Source organism: Eubalaena glacialis, chromosome 17, assembly GCF_028564815.1.
Source record: "Eubalaena glacialis isolate mEubGla1 chromosome 17, mEubGla1.1.hap2.+ XY, whole genome shotgun sequence".
Lineage (NCBI taxonomy): Eukaryota > Metazoa > Chordata > Mammalia > Artiodactyla > Balaenidae > Eubalaena > Eubalaena glacialis.
Window position 1 is genome coordinate 80,402,967 of NC_083732.1, and position 15,440 is coordinate 80,418,406.

Consider the following 15,440-nt stretch of genomic DNA (forward strand, 5'->3'; position numbering starts at 1 on the left):
AAAGCAGACATGTCATGAGAAGAAAACGGAAACACTGCTTAAAATCATCTGAAAGCATTCCAATTTGATCTGAAATAACGATTTTAACTTCTGAGCTTGACCTGTTTGCCGAAGCACAGGTTTAATCATCAGTGCTTTGATCCACGACTTCATCTATCTGCACAAGCAGGCAATTCTGGGATTTATAATCAGCGTGTTTCTATAATAGTTCCATGATTTACTGAACATTTTCCCTAGCCAATACTTTACTATAGACAAATGATGTTATAGCATTTTGAAGGTACACATTTTAATTGTAAACTGGTTTGAGAATATTAATGTACAAAGTAGGACCTAAAACATTGGAGGAGTAATGTTGAAAATAACTGTGTTTACCCCAGAAATAACATACACGCACGCACTCTCTGCACGGAGCAAATCTGGGTCTGGCGGGTCACAGTCAGTGCAGCCTGAAGTTTTCAAATCAACGGAGGCACTTCGGGATTATCTTCAAAGTCTGGATCTTCCTCGCTTGGTATAATTTTGGGTTCAGCTTGAACTCTTCTGGGCGTGTGTTTTTTCTCTTGAACTATGTTAGCCACATCAGGGAAGGCACGCTTGCTGGGATCTACTTCTAGTCTCTCCATTTGCTGGCTTCTACAACAAAAAGGGCAAAGGAAATTGAGATATCATTTTTAAGTAAATTTCAAGTAGATTCAACTCATTCATTCATTTGTTCAGCAAATATCGGCAAGTACTATCCCTGGAGCATGGAGGCAAAAATAGGACCCCATCCCTGGTTTCAAGTAGCTTAGAGCCTAGTAGAAGCAAGAGTCGACCCTTGGAGAAATAAAGTGCTAAAGAGCGCCGCAGGGCCGTGCTGACGTGCAGGCAGGTGGAGGAGAGGGCGGCTGGGAGACTCTGCTTACCTAAGATTTTTTTGATAATTGAAATGATACAGCAGGCCAGGCCCCAGAGCCAAGATCAATAATAGAATCACACCAGGCAGGTCTCACTCCTGAATGGAGCTAATCAGGCTCCTGCACCCTGCTGCTTCAGACCACCCAGCCCGCACTACAAGTTCAGGTGCACACCAAGCTTAGCCCACAGTTTCCCCTCCCACAGGAACCCATTCCTCCGCCGGCACTCCGTCCTTCCAGCCATAGCTGGAGTGAAACGGACCCAGGAAGCAGCTCTGCTGGCCACTGAGTCCCCTTATCACCGTCATAGAGAAAACTCTAGATGATACAGTCACAGGGCTGCTTTTCTGGCAATTTCCATTCCATAGGCCTGGAGTTGGACCCAGTAATCTGTATTTATATAAAGTTCCCCCAGGGATATTGATGATTTAGAAATTATTTTGGAATCACCGCACCATTCATTCATTCAGTTATTCAACAGATATACCTTAAGCACCTACTGTATTCTAGTTGGTGTGCTAGACACCAGAAATAGCATGGTCTGTGCAAACAGACAAGGTTCCTGGTAACATCCAGGAGTGCAGTGTTGTGCTCAATAGAAAAGTTATCATATCGTCATGTAATTGTCTCATTACCGACCTGTTCTCCCTATAAGACTGACATCTTTGAAGCAAAGGTGTTGTCTTTTTCATCTTGTATCTTTGGCATATAGCTTTACTGAATAAATAGTTGTTGAATAAATGAAAAAAAAGTTATTACTGTGGATTAACTAAATTAAATAAGAAATTATCTCTGACCTAAGGAATATCACAGTCAGCCTAATCCAGGAGCTCCAAACCCATGTCCTCAGACCAAACTCGTGCAGCAGACACAATCTGGCGGGGGAAGGAGGTCCGATTTTCTTTGGAAAGTGTGAACTCTGCTGTTCTTACAGCCCTCCCCCTCATTCCTGTAATCTGCGCAGCCCTTGAAAGATTTGACTTTTTTGATTCCTTAGTATTTTGACTAATACTCCTGGACCCGCTGAAGAAAAATACAAAGTATACAAAGACTATGAAAGGGCACTTTCTGAAGTCCCAGATTGTACACTATAAACAGTGTAAGAAGTTACAGTTTTCAAAGACTCGCATTACAGTCACTATTAACTATAGCGTACTTTTTAATTAGTCTGTTCTTATTAAAAGACTATGATATCTATGGCTTAATTAAGTAAATATCTAAATTCATCTATTATAATTATGTTGTCCTTGACTTTGAGGAAAAGCAGCCCATCTCAATTGTAGGCATATCTCTTGGGCCATAATTTCTGGATCTCGGTAATAAACTGTGAGCTTAGCTAGTATGTATATAGTTATCTGCAGAGCCCCTGCTTCAGATGTTGTGAGGAATAGTTTGCATGCAGGGCTTCAGTGACTCATGAATCGCTGGGCCTGAGGCACCTGAGGACCACACTCATCCCCAAAATAAAGAGGAGAGGGGCTTTTCTCCCTGGCTACTCCCTGTCCCCATGTCACAGGCCTAAAGTGACAGGTGCCCATTGCTGGTTTTACCCGCCACCTGGCTGTCAGACCAGAACCTCTGGCACCTAGTAAGAATGGCTGGAAGACGGAATGAATAAATTTATTACCATGGAAGAAAGCAAGAAAAAAGAAAATGTCTAAAATCAGTAGGCAGTAGGCGTAAAATACATCAACGATTGACTCCTTCTATTAAAGAACATCATAAAGAAATGATAATCGGTTGGGCTAGCTTATTTGGACCAAAGACTCCCACTGCCCACTAAAAACTTTACTGAAAGATGTGGTAAGATAATTAGGATCCACAAGGTCAGAATTCAGTGAAAAGAGGAACCCAGAAAGGGGAATGGAGTCCTGAGACCACCTTTGCCCTGAGGGCATTCGGTGAGCCCCTAAAGTCAGGCTTTGGTCTTGCTGGATGTACAGAGTCTGGGGACAGAGGGCCAGGTCCTGAGCATGCCAGGTGGGCAGTCTAACAGGATGCCCTCTCCCCAGTAAGGGTGCAGTCCCAAAGGGCTTCCCCCTCCTGTACGAGTGAATGAGAGGTAAACCCGCTCTGCCCGCCTCCCCAGGGGGCTGTGAGGGGAGGTGCCCCAGTGGGACAGAAGAGGGCTGAGTTGTCACCACAGGCTGGCACTTCCATGGGTTTATAGCAGCTAAAAAAAAAAACAAACCCTCAATCTTGAACTTAGACTGAAGTGGTTCTAAACTAGCAGTGTCTTTAGGGTCTGCCCCAAAGTACACATCAATGCTCCCTGGCAGAGCACCTCCTGGACCTCTGAGAAGCCCCCAACAAGGCAGCAGATCACAGGAAAAAGTAAACAAGCACTCAAGTAAACGGGCACTCTGCATAAGAATCAGCAGAAGCAACAAGAACAGAAATAGAGACATAAAAACTTCAGATAGTGACTAGGAAAGCATGAATGATAAAACCACTACACTTACGTTTAAATAAAATGTTTCAGACTTGAGAGTAAAACGCTGAAAACTTTCGGTCTGGAATTGGCAATAAGACAAAGATGCCTGCTATCACCCTCTTTTCAACATTGTACTGGATTTTTTCCCTATGCAGTCATGCGCGAAAAAGAAAAGATACAGGTTTGGGAAGAAAGCAAGCCATCATTCTTTGCCATATATCATTAGGGAAATGGGAGTTAAAACAACGAGATACCACCGCACACCTATTTAGAATGGTCCAAATCCGGAGCACTGACAGCACCAAATGCTGGCGAGGATGTGGAGCAACAGGAACCCTCATACAGGACTGGTGGGGATGAAAATGGTACAACCACTCCAGAGGACAGTTCGGCAGCTTCTTCCATAACTAAACATACTCTTACCATATCATCCAGCAATTGTGCTTCTCGGCATTTACCCAAAGGAGTTGAAACTTTATGTCCACATAAAAACCTGCACAGGATGTTTATAGCAGCATTATTCATAATTGCCAAACAACTGGAGCAGCTAAGATGGCCTTCAGTAGGTGAATGGATACATTAAACTGTGGTCCATCCGGACAATGGAATATGATTCAGCATGAAAAAGAAATGAGATAGCAAGCCATGAAAAGACATGGAGGAACCTTAAATGCGTATTACTAAGGAAGAGAAGCCAATCTGAAAAGGCTACGTACTGTATAATTCCAATTACATAACACTATGGAAAAGACAAAATTACGGTGACAGTAAAAAGACGAATAGTTGCCAGGGGCTGCGAGTGGGGAGAGCGGGATGAATAGGTGGAGCACAGGGGATTTTCGGGGCAGTGAAACTACTCTGTACGACGCTATAGCAGTGGATACATGTCATTATACATTTGTCCAAACCCATAGAATGCATAGCACCCAGCCTGAGCCCTAATGCACATTGTGGATTTGGGTGCTAATGATGCATGGATGCAGGTTCACCAGTGTAACAAATGTTCCACTCTGATGGGGGATGTGGATCATGAGGGAGGCTGTGCCTGAGCTGGGGCAGGGAGTATATGGGAACTCTCTGTGCCTTCCACTTGATTTTGCTGTGAACCTAATGAGACTGCTCTAAAGAAGAAAGTCTAATTTTTTAAAAAGACACCATGAGGAGAGTAAGAAGGCAAGCCCAAGAATGGGCTACGTTTTATAGTCCTGCCTGGTTCCACCACTCACTTAACAACTTTGCCATCTTGGACAAATTGCTCTATCTCTTTGAACCTCAGTACATTAGGATACGAGGATTTATACTGCAGTGATTTTGGAGAGTAAAGATAACACATAGCATCATAGAGCACAGGGTAGGCACTCAGCACTCAGTAAGTCCATTTTTCAGGAAGCTGTGTGTTTCCCTTCATCGTACAGTGTCACAGGACCACAAGAGTTCACTGGGTCAGTGACCTTCCCCCAAAACATGACCCCACCTGGTCCCAATGAACATAACTCTCCTCCCCTTTATCTTCTCCCTCTATTCACTCTGTCTCCACAGCATGAGGAAAGGACCACTCAGGCTATGAGAGGGTTGAGGGGCCTATTCCGACCTCCCAGCCCCCAGTGTACTGCTGCCTCTGTAGTCCTTTCCCCCAAGCCAACAACCTGCCTGACCTCGTTCCCATGTGCAGCATTTATAGGTGGCTGTTTGGTTAATGGGTTGCCCAGCCAGAGGCTGAGACAATGTGTGTAAGGAAGTTTGTCAATGATTAAGGAGCATCACAAACAACCTTCCCATCGATGGATTATGAACGGTCGCGAGGTGATCCTTTCTCAGTAACGAAAATGAAAAAGAAAGGCCGTGTGAAAATACTGCAGGAGGTCCTATTATGAAGAATTGTGCTAGGACATGTCTAATCATCAAGTGTAATCACAGTAATGACGGTTTTCCTGGAGTCTTGAAAACCAGCTCCAAACTTTGGCAATGACTTGGTTTCCAATCCCTGTGATTCCTCATCAATTAGATTCAAACTCTTTACAAGTGTTGATGCCGCTGGGGGTTCATTATGACTGTGAAGATTCATAGTAGTCCTAATACCCTTGATTCTCTGTAAATTACACATGTATCTGGAATGGAAATCACTAAGCTGGGAAACATGAGAGTGGCTTTCCAAGGTTAAAAACAGCAGCCCGCTTTTCAGAAGGAATTCAACTCCATACCTGTTGTTTAAACAAACCCCGTGTTTGAAAATCTCTACAAAATTTGACAGTTGTCTTTGAATATATACGAACGCCTGACTGCTTGTATTATGCAAGACATAAATATAGTCCTTGTTCAGGTATTTTTATAGTGATAATTCTAGCATATACATTTGTATCTCAAAGATAGTTTGCCTTGGTCCAAAATAGATTCTGCCATCTGGATGGTACGAGTCTGGAAATCATGGCAAGGAGAAGGAAGGTTGAAAGAGCTGGGATGTTCATTCTAAGGAAGAATTGAGAAATAATGAGAGCTTTGTCTGAAATACCCTAAGGATTGTCACTGCTTGTGGGAGGTGGGCTTTGTTCTGGGGCGTCTCTGGCGGCAGAGCTAGAACCTTCAGTTAGGAATCAAAGAGAAGCTTTCAGACACCGGGGGAATACTGAGAATGCCATGAATATTCTCTTGAGAGGGTGAGGGTCCTGTTGAGAAGGAAGCTTAAGCCAAGGCTGGAAGGTGACCTATGATTGACAAGAGGGCACACACGGGGCCTCTTGGTCCTTGCAGCCCTGAGAGTTTTGGAATCTATGACATGACACATGGGTCATAAAAGGGAGGCGGTGTAAGCAGCGTTATGAGCAGGGCTCAGCAGAGTCGTCCCAACAGGTCACAGCTACGTGACCTCCGGACATTCCAACCTCCTCCCTCCCTCATTTTCCTCGTCTGTAAACTGAGGGTAAAAATTGTGAGGATTAAATGCGTTACTGTGGGTAAAGCGCACGGAATGGTGCCTGATACAAAGCAAGTGCCCGGTAAATGTAGCTGTCGTTGGTGTGGATATTGCCACTTTTATTATTGTCACCGGAAGTTGGAACCTAAATATACACAGATCTATTTTTGGGCCCTACAAATCAAGAGTCTAAGTTTGGGGAATAAACATTAATGTTCATGGTATGAATCCTTTTTAAACTTTCAGTCACTGTACCTATTTGGAAGGTGCATTCTAGCCACCAAATGACAATGAAGAGAACTCTAAACAAAGTTAAGACGGGCTGAGGGGACGGCACCTTTTGTTTGCCTGCTCCCTGCTGCTGTCCGGCGTGCTTTTCACTGGCTTTGATGTTCCTTGACAACCTGTGATTACTTCGCCCACCTAAAACAAAAACACAGTACACAGTTAGTGATACATTCTCTCTGATACACCTTCAAAAATATACACTATATATTTTTTAAATGCTAAAACATTTTAATTTCCACTACATATTCCATGAAAGAGTCTGACTTTAAGCCCCTATACGGGGCATGAGAAAGCTCCAACAGTCCCCCTGTATCCATGGGGATGCGTTCTAAGACCCCCAGTGCATGCCTGAAACCACAGATAGTACCAAACCCTGTATATAGTATGTTTTTTCCTTTACATACATACCTGTGATGACGTTTAATTTATAAATTAGGCACAGTAAAATACTAAAAACAATAACTAGTAATAAAACACAACAATTATAGCAATATACTGTAATACATGTTACAAAATTGTTCAGATTTAATACCTTTTCTATCTTAACTAAGCACCTATCACTCACTGTGGCCATAATTTTTGCAATTTGAGGTACGGCAGCAAAACCAGCATGAATTTCTTTTTCCTTCCTCACAATTTCACGGGTAGAAGATTCGTTCATACTGCAGATCTTAGTAACCTCAGCATATGATTTTTTTTTTCTTTCCTTATTAAGTCAGGAACTTTCACCTTTTCAATTAAAGGAAGCACTTTAAGCCTTCTCTTTCCTCGGTTTCAGTTACCCATGGTCAACAGTCTGAAAATATCAAATGGAAATTCCAGAAATAAACAATTCATATGTTTAAAACTGTGGGCCGTTCCGAGCAGCATGATGAAATCTTGCACCATCCTGCTCCGCCCTGCCCAGAATGTGATGTGAATCATCCCTTTGTCCAGTGTATCCCCCCCAGTTCCTTAGTCACTTAGTAGCTGCCTTGGTTATCGGATCAACTGTGCTCGGGTTCAGGTAACCCTTAGTTTACATAATGGCCTCAAAGCGCAAGAGTAGTGATGCCATTGGTCAGAACCCCAGAAAGCCATTGTTTATCACACGTATGCTTCAATACATGGACGGTGACTGAGCAAATGAAGCAAGGCATCCTTGTCTGGGGGACTATAGCATCAAATCTGGGGAGTGTTCTTATTGCCCTTGATGGCAATCCATCTCCTATGTGGTGGTACAAGCATCTGTTTTTTTACATAGTGCAGTTGTATATTTTCCCCTCATATTTTATAAAAATTCAATCTGTGTGTGTACGTGTGATTTAGTTCAGTCCCTTCCCACAGACCTCATGGGAGGGCCTATGTGCAATGCAGCAAGGAAAGATCTGCTTAAACACCACCCTTTCAATTATGTATTGAACACCCGACTAGGGAAAATACCTTTAAGCATCACCAATGGTTTGTGTGATGGCCAGACTTTTGCTGAGACTCCAGAAGAGAAAACAACAACAACAACAAATGCCGCATGTACCAAACACAGGAAGTTTCAAGGCTGGAAGAGTTTGTTCAGAAACATTTTTAAAAAGGTATATTCTGCATAACAAAAACACATAGAAGGAAACCATGGAAGAGCGAGCCATGGAAGCTGCCAATGCAGTGTTCACTGGATAATTAGAGGAGGTGACTCATGGAAAGGATTGCTCAGTGAAGCATGTTTTTATCATCATCAAACGAGGTTTGCTTTGGAGGCAGCTAATTCCAAAATGATGTATTTGCTATGTTTTAAAGTCTATTTCATGCCAATTTTACTGTTTTCCATTCATTTCTTGCTGGCCCATGATGTTACATTTTTGGATGTTCATGTTGCCAGGGTAGGAATGTTTACGCTATTTTAAAGTGAAAACTTAACTGTTGTTTTTTTTTTTTCTTTTCCCTAATTGAACTAGTGTGATGGATACAAATATTTCCCCCATGTTCCTGGCCTATCCATAAAGAAATGGAAATGCTTTTCAGTTTCTATCGATGCCAGTTCTGGTTTATTAAGCCCCATTAATGTCAAATATGAGGGCAAGGAAAGACAGAGTTGAGGAGACTAAACAGAGATGCCTTGCAGTTGAGGGAGCAGAGAGCGGTTGTAGGCGTTGGGGTAATGAAAGCTGGCACCTTCCTCCTGGGGTGTCTCGGGCGTGAGTGGTGTCAGCAGGACCTCCCTCTGAGAGGCATGGCGGCAGGGTGTCGGGGAGCAGTGCTGTCCGGGAGAATTTTCTGCAATGATGGAAACGTTTCGGGCTGTCCAACACGGGGCCCCAGAGCACTAGCAATGCTGTTAGTGTAACCGAGACACTAAAGTTTTCATTTTATTTCGTTTTTAAGTAATTTTAATTTCTACTGACCAAGCCAGAGAGATGGGAACATGACCAGGGTGAGCCCCAAACCTATGCGTGGGCTGCCCAACTCTTCTTCGGGAGTGAAGGTCATCCTTCCATACCAGTTACCCCTAATTTATCCGAGGTCCTTGACCACACGGCCTTTTCAGTTCTGGAACTCTCTGCTCCTTCCTTGACATGCCTGGGACCTGGAACTGAGCGTGAGAACCCGGAGCCTGTGTTTCAATCTCTCTGATCAATGTGGGATGTAGGCTGCTCCCTTAGCCCAACTCAGGACGACTTATCTAAAGGACCACGTGAGCCACAGAGCTTGGGCAGGCAGTGGCTGAGGCCTCTGTCAGGCCAGCATCGCAGCTCAGCTTCTCCCCTTTCCCAGTCCTGCTTCCTCCCCTCCCACAGGTGTGGATCCCTAGGCTGCTCCCCAGCAAATGTTCTGCAAGCACATCTCCATCTCAGGGTCTGCTTCCTGGGGAGCAGTGGCATCTGAGAGCTCTTTTATTTTTTAATATTTTAATTACATTAAATGAGACCAGTGTTACTTAAAATTCATGAAAATGTCAACTTTAAGAAAAAAAGCTTTTGAGCCAAAAGCACAAGTTTTGTATTGCTTCATGCTATAAATGCGCTAATCAGAATGGGAGCACATGCATAATTAGAGTCTTACAACACCCCATCTCTAACACTGTTATTTGTCCCATAATAAGCTCAGACGAAGATTCTCTGTGTTTATGGAAATGCAAATAGAATCGCAAATTTGGAACTTTTCTTCACCAGGAATTTGCTATGTACCAGAATCTCAATGTGTTGCTTATTTTTAAAAGATATTTTCAGCTCATTTAGTTTCAAAGGTTCTTTTAAGTTTAAAAGTTAGGGGAATTAAGAAATCAGCAGTAAGAAAAGTATTAACACCAGCATTCATATTGACACCAAAATTCATCTTAACAACAATATTTATACGAATAGCAGGAAAAACTCTTCTGATAAGAGATCTAATTTTCCCAAGTAGAGGATCAAAGTTCAGAATTCCAAGGTACTGAAATAGTAACATGTGGTTTCCCTCTATACCTGCAGCCTAGTGCTACTCTTCCTCCAGAAAACGATGCTTGTTAACATCAAACTTCCTATTCATTTGTACGAAGTGTGTTTAGGGATGACTAATGGAAAAGGTGTAAGGGCCAAAATATGTTTAATAAATTAGACAAAGTGGAGCAAATGGTTTCCTGAATCCATAGAGGGAAATGTAACCAACTACTTGAAAATTCAATTGCGGGATAGGCACAAAGGTACAAATTAACATTTTAATAATATTAGGTTATTTTAATGCATAGATTCATGCCATTGAAAGTTGGGAGTGAACATGGAGGTAGGAATTGAGTCCCCTTTAGTTCAGAAAGCAAATGACCCTTCAAAGGCTTTCATGACAGCTGGTTTTCCAGCCTTGGTTTAAATAGCACCGTGGGATGGAGTCCCTTTACCTCCCTGGGGTAGCAGCCTACACTGAGACCATCTACATTTACCTTAACATGTACGTGGCTGCTTTACCAACCATAAAAGTTACTAATGCCAAGAAATCCAGACTACCTACGTGAGCTGTGTAAGAATACAGTAAACAGACGTGAGGGAGAGAGACCTACCTCCTAATCCTTATATTTAGGTTGAACCATAGAAATTACCAACATCTGACTATTTTTTATAGGTTTAAAAAAATTTTTTTTTTATAATTAACTTATTTTTATTATTTATTTTTTTATTTTTGGCTGCGTTGGGTCTTTGTTGCTGTGCACGTGCTTTCTCTAGTTATGGAGAGCGGGGGCTGCTCTTCATCGCGGTGCGCGGGCTTCTCATTGTGGTGGCTTCTCTTGTTGTGGAGCACGGGCTCTAGGTGCGCGGGCTCAGTAGTTGTGGCTCGGTCAGTAGCTGTGGCTCGCGGGCTCTAGAGCACAGGCTCAGTAGCTGTGGCGCACGGGCTTAGTTGCTCCGCGGCATGTGGGATCTTCCTGGACCAGGGCTCGAACCTGTGTCCCCTGCATTGGCAGGAGGATTCTTAACCACTGGACCAGCAGGGAAGCCCCCTGACTATTTTTGACCTAGAAAACAGTGATTTTCCACGGTTTAGCTTAATAGTTATTTACATGAAGTTAAATAAGAATATGTAAACAATCCCTCCATTTCAGATGAAGACTTGCTAGTGGGAAGTTACAAGAGTGAATGGACAAAGAAAATGGAATATAATGGAAGATATTTGTTACAAAAGAAAATGTAAACAATTGACCTTTTAACCTTCTCTTGTGAATTTCCCCTGGCTTCTTAAATAATAGTATTCAGGAGAATGTGAAGTAAATTTCTCTTTCTCTTGGATTTTCATTTTGTATCACAGTTTCAACAATTACCTTCATTAAATCTTCTCAAAGAAATATTTACTGAGTATCTATTATGCACCAAGCATAGGACTGAGCAATAGATATGGAGTGATAGATTTAAAAATTATCCCTGATCATCTCATGAGGAATAAAGACACAAAAGCAATTAAAATACACTAAGAAAGTGCAATTGATAGAAATATGCACAGACTCTACAGAAGCCCAAGGGACGGAGTCAGACTGGGCAGCGTGGGGAGCAGTGATCAAAGAAGACTCACTAATGATGTGAGATTTGATGTGAATTTTAAAGAATAAGTGGGAATTTGCCAGAAGATGGAGATTATGAGATGAAGATTGTATAAGGAATTAAGAACATTCCAGAGAGAGAAAAAAGCATAAACAAAGACTGGAAGGTAAATGACCACATAAACGAGCACTGAATATTAGGCAGATAATAGCTAGAAATAAGTCTGAAGAACTAGGCAGAGGTCAGATCTTGGGAGACTTTAAGGTGTTTGGACTCTGCACAAGAGGTGATGGGGACTTTTGCAGTATTTTTTTTCGTGACATAGGTATTCATCTCAGCTGAAAGAGCAACATTCTAAACGCACTTCCTATTTTCATTAGCCGAAGTGCGTGATGTTAACAAAAATACTAAGTCCAGTGGAGTGACGGCTTTTGAAAATGTCTCTTTCCTCACTAGATTAAAAATATAATTTTATTTCTTTTTCAACTATTATAGTCAAGTTCCCCCCAACCCCAACTCTACTCTGAAAATACTAATGACATACAATCCTGTTAGGAAACTGTCTAAATGTGTGTAATGGCCAGCAAACTGATTGTAAGAACACTTGTAAACTGTTCGCTAATTTAGCTGTTCTTTGGGGCTTTCATTCACCTACAGACTCCAGATATATGCATATTTCTCTAGCTGCCCACTGACTCTCATGAGGTAGGTTTTGGACTCTGCATTCAAGATCACCGAGTACCTATACATCCTCATCAAAGGGGACATTTGCATGAAGCAAAATCCATTATCCACAGCTGCCCCAGCATGGAGGAACATGAATGTTAACATGAAAATTAAAGGCAGATTCTGCTTAAATAGATTCAAGATGTATGAATTGGCTTTTCCCCTCTTCAGTCCGGGCCTCTTCAGTAGTTTAAGGAGGGTGTGCCACGGTGTCCAAACTCACAGTACAGGTTCTGAGCCTGTTTGTCGTCCTATCCATTTCTGGCCCTGCTCTGCTTGTTACAGGGAGATGGAACCCTGCAGGCTTCGTTCTTTATCCAGCTTCCCATGTCATCTGGCTTCCAGCTGGCCTTGGCCAATGGGAGGCACTGGGAGGAGGCAGGGGCACCAAGAAAGAGAGACTTCAGGCGCTTCTCCCATGATCTCTGTTCACGTGAGCAACTCCTCCAGCAGCGGCAGAGTCTACCCTGTGGCTGCCCCCAAGGCGCCTGCTGCAGGTCTGGCTTCTTCCAGGGGATCCTAGGGCGTGGTTTCTACCAACATCACCTCTTCCCTCTGTCCTGGGAGTGGTGGTGGCCTGTAATGTTACAAATTTCAAGGTGGTCTTACTCTCCCTTCTTTGGCATCTCAGATCTTCTGCTACCTGTGCAGTACATTTCCTGAATTCCTCCTATAAATTCCTGCGTAAATTTCCTGTATACATAATTTTCAATATTTAAGTGTTTCCTGATTTTCCATTAGACACTTACTGATTTACTCCATGTTCTCAAACTGCGGGGTGCTTGTTAAAATACACATTTCCACACCACCTAATTAGACTATGCAGAGAGTGGCCTGGGAATCTAGTGTTTTGAACAAACTCTCTCCAGGTGATTCTTAGGATCAGGCAAGTTTTGAAAACAGTTTTAGCTGATCCCATGGCTTCTAGCCTTTCTGGATGCAATTCATGTATACAACCCACATTTATGGGATGCCTATAACATCCCAAGAACTGGACCAGGAGCTATGATGCTATGGTGATCCAGAAAAGCATGGTCACTGCACTGATGAAACATCCTCCATCATCACTAAAATGATATACTTTGATCTATAGATGAGAGATAATAATTGTATAATGTACACACAGTCATTTAATGGACTGATTTTAGATACTTAGATGGTTTATGACGTCTCATAATTATACTATGGTGTCTACCTGTATACATAAATTGGTATCATATATCCAGTTTATTAGGAGAGAGTAAAAAATTAGAATTATTAAGTCATAAAGTACTTTTTCAGCTTGATATATGTTGACAATTTTATTTTCCAAAAGATTAAATCATCCTCTATTTCCTCTAGCACTTTATGAGAGTACTGTTGAACCTTCACAGGCATGGAATTTTATTGATTGTTTTGCTAGAAAACTGGTAGCGGTTCTGGAAAGGGGAACCAAATAGTTGGGGAAGAGGGATGGAAAGGATGTTTGCTTTACTTGTAAACTTAATACTTTGGAATTTTGTCCTGTAAACACATTATCTACGTATTGTTAAATTATTTAAACAAGGAGGCCATGAGACTGAGGGAACTCTAATACCATAGACTTTTTTGTGTTTCTTTTAATTTATTTATTTTTATTTATTTATGGCTGTGTTGGGTCTTCGTTTCTGTGTGAGGGCTTTCTCTAGTTGTGGCAAGCGGGGGCCACCCTTCATCGCGGTGCGCGGGCCTCTCACTATCGCGGCCTCTCTTGTTGGGGCGCACAGGCTCCAGACGCGCAGGCTCAGTAGTTGTGGCTCACGGGCCTAGTTGCTCCGCGGCATGTGGGATCTTCCCAGACCAGGGCTCGAACCCGTGTCCCCTGCATTGGCAGGCAGATTCTCAACCACTGCGCCACCAGGGAAGCCCTGTGCTTCTTTTGTAACTGTGATTTACCTCTTTTCTATTGGGGTTTGGTACTTTTCTGAAACACTTTCATGAATTTATATGTAATATTGAAATTATATCTTCTTTGGTCTTTTGTGGTGTTTTTCCTTGGCAATGGGACATGTCAGCATTTGAAAAACTGTATATTGTCTTGTTTATTAGTTTATTGTCTGTTTTCCTGCCACTAAAATGTAAACCCCAGGAGGAGTTTCTGTGCTGGGTATATGACAGGCCCTCAACAATTATTTGTTCAATGAATGAATAAATGGATGAAATATAAATGAACAATAAATGTTTATGAATGGTGGTTTTTGATATACAACTTTGGTTAAAGTAACCAAAACTATTGCTTTTCCTTGGTGATTTCTGCCATTGTTAGCCAATCTCTGCAGAGAATAAAAGTAAATATTTACCTTTATCTCCACTTATATATTTATTTTTATTGAAGTATAGTTGATTTATAATATCATATTCGTTTCAGGTATACGGCATACTTTTATTTCTTTTTTAAAATATTTAAAAATAATATTTAATTCTTTAATCCATATGAAATTTATTTTGGTATAAGGTATGAAATAAGATGACAACCTGATATTTTCCTAATTAACCAATATCCCCCAATCTTATATAAAAATTAACTTGAAATGGATCATAGACCTAAAGGTAAAAAAGCTAAAATGATAAAGCCCCTAGAATAAAACAAAAGAGAATATCTATGAAGCTAAAGATTTCATGGACATGAAATAGGAAGCAACAATCCAAATAGAAATAAAATAATTCATATTAGAATTAAATCTAAAAACTTCATCTTCTTACTGAATTAAAAATAATAAGCAAGTGATTGGCTGGGAAAAATATCCAAAAAAACACAAGCTGTGATAAGTAGTTTTGGGGTTTCATTCTTCAACTAATATTTATTTGGTACCTAGAAGACAGGTACTATTCCAGACACTGGATGAATCAAGGTCTCTATGATCATGAACCTTACACTTAGATGGGGAAGACAAACCATACAAAACTGAACAAATCAGATCGTTTCTTACAGTGATAAATACTGTAATAACAATAAGCCAGGTAATATAACTGAGAAAGGTGACTGATGGAATGTAGCTGGCCACGTTAGAACTGATGATCAGGAAAAGTGCCTGTTTAAAGGAGGCACTTTGTACCACCTGTGTGATACAAAGGAGACAGGTGTGAAAAGAAAAAGGGGGCAGAGTGCACTTAGCAAGAAAAAAAACAGCAAGTACAGAAGTCCTGTGGTGGGAAGTGAGGCTATTGTGTTCCAGGAAAGAAAAAAA

The 15,440-nt window shown here is 41.7% G+C and overlaps 1 protein-coding gene across 3 annotated transcripts in view; it reads right to left on the bottom strand.

Moving 5' to 3' along the window:
* Positions 1–292: 292 nt before the first annotated feature.
* Positions 293–15,440, bottom strand: part of DNAAF11 (dynein axonemal assembly factor 11) — a 77,349-nt gene continuing 62,201 nt past the window's right edge. For all 3 annotated transcript variants that reach the window (XM_061171614.1, XM_061171613.1, XM_061171615.1), the window contains 2 exons: positions 6,582–6,667; positions 293–636 (listed from right to left, as the gene is read on the bottom strand). In XM_061171614.1, the coding sequence (XP_061027597.1) occupies positions 459–636; positions 6,582–6,667 (264 nt within the window). In that variant the 3' untranslated portion in view covers positions 293–458. The remainder of the gene's footprint in view (positions 637–6,581; positions 6,668–15,440) is intronic.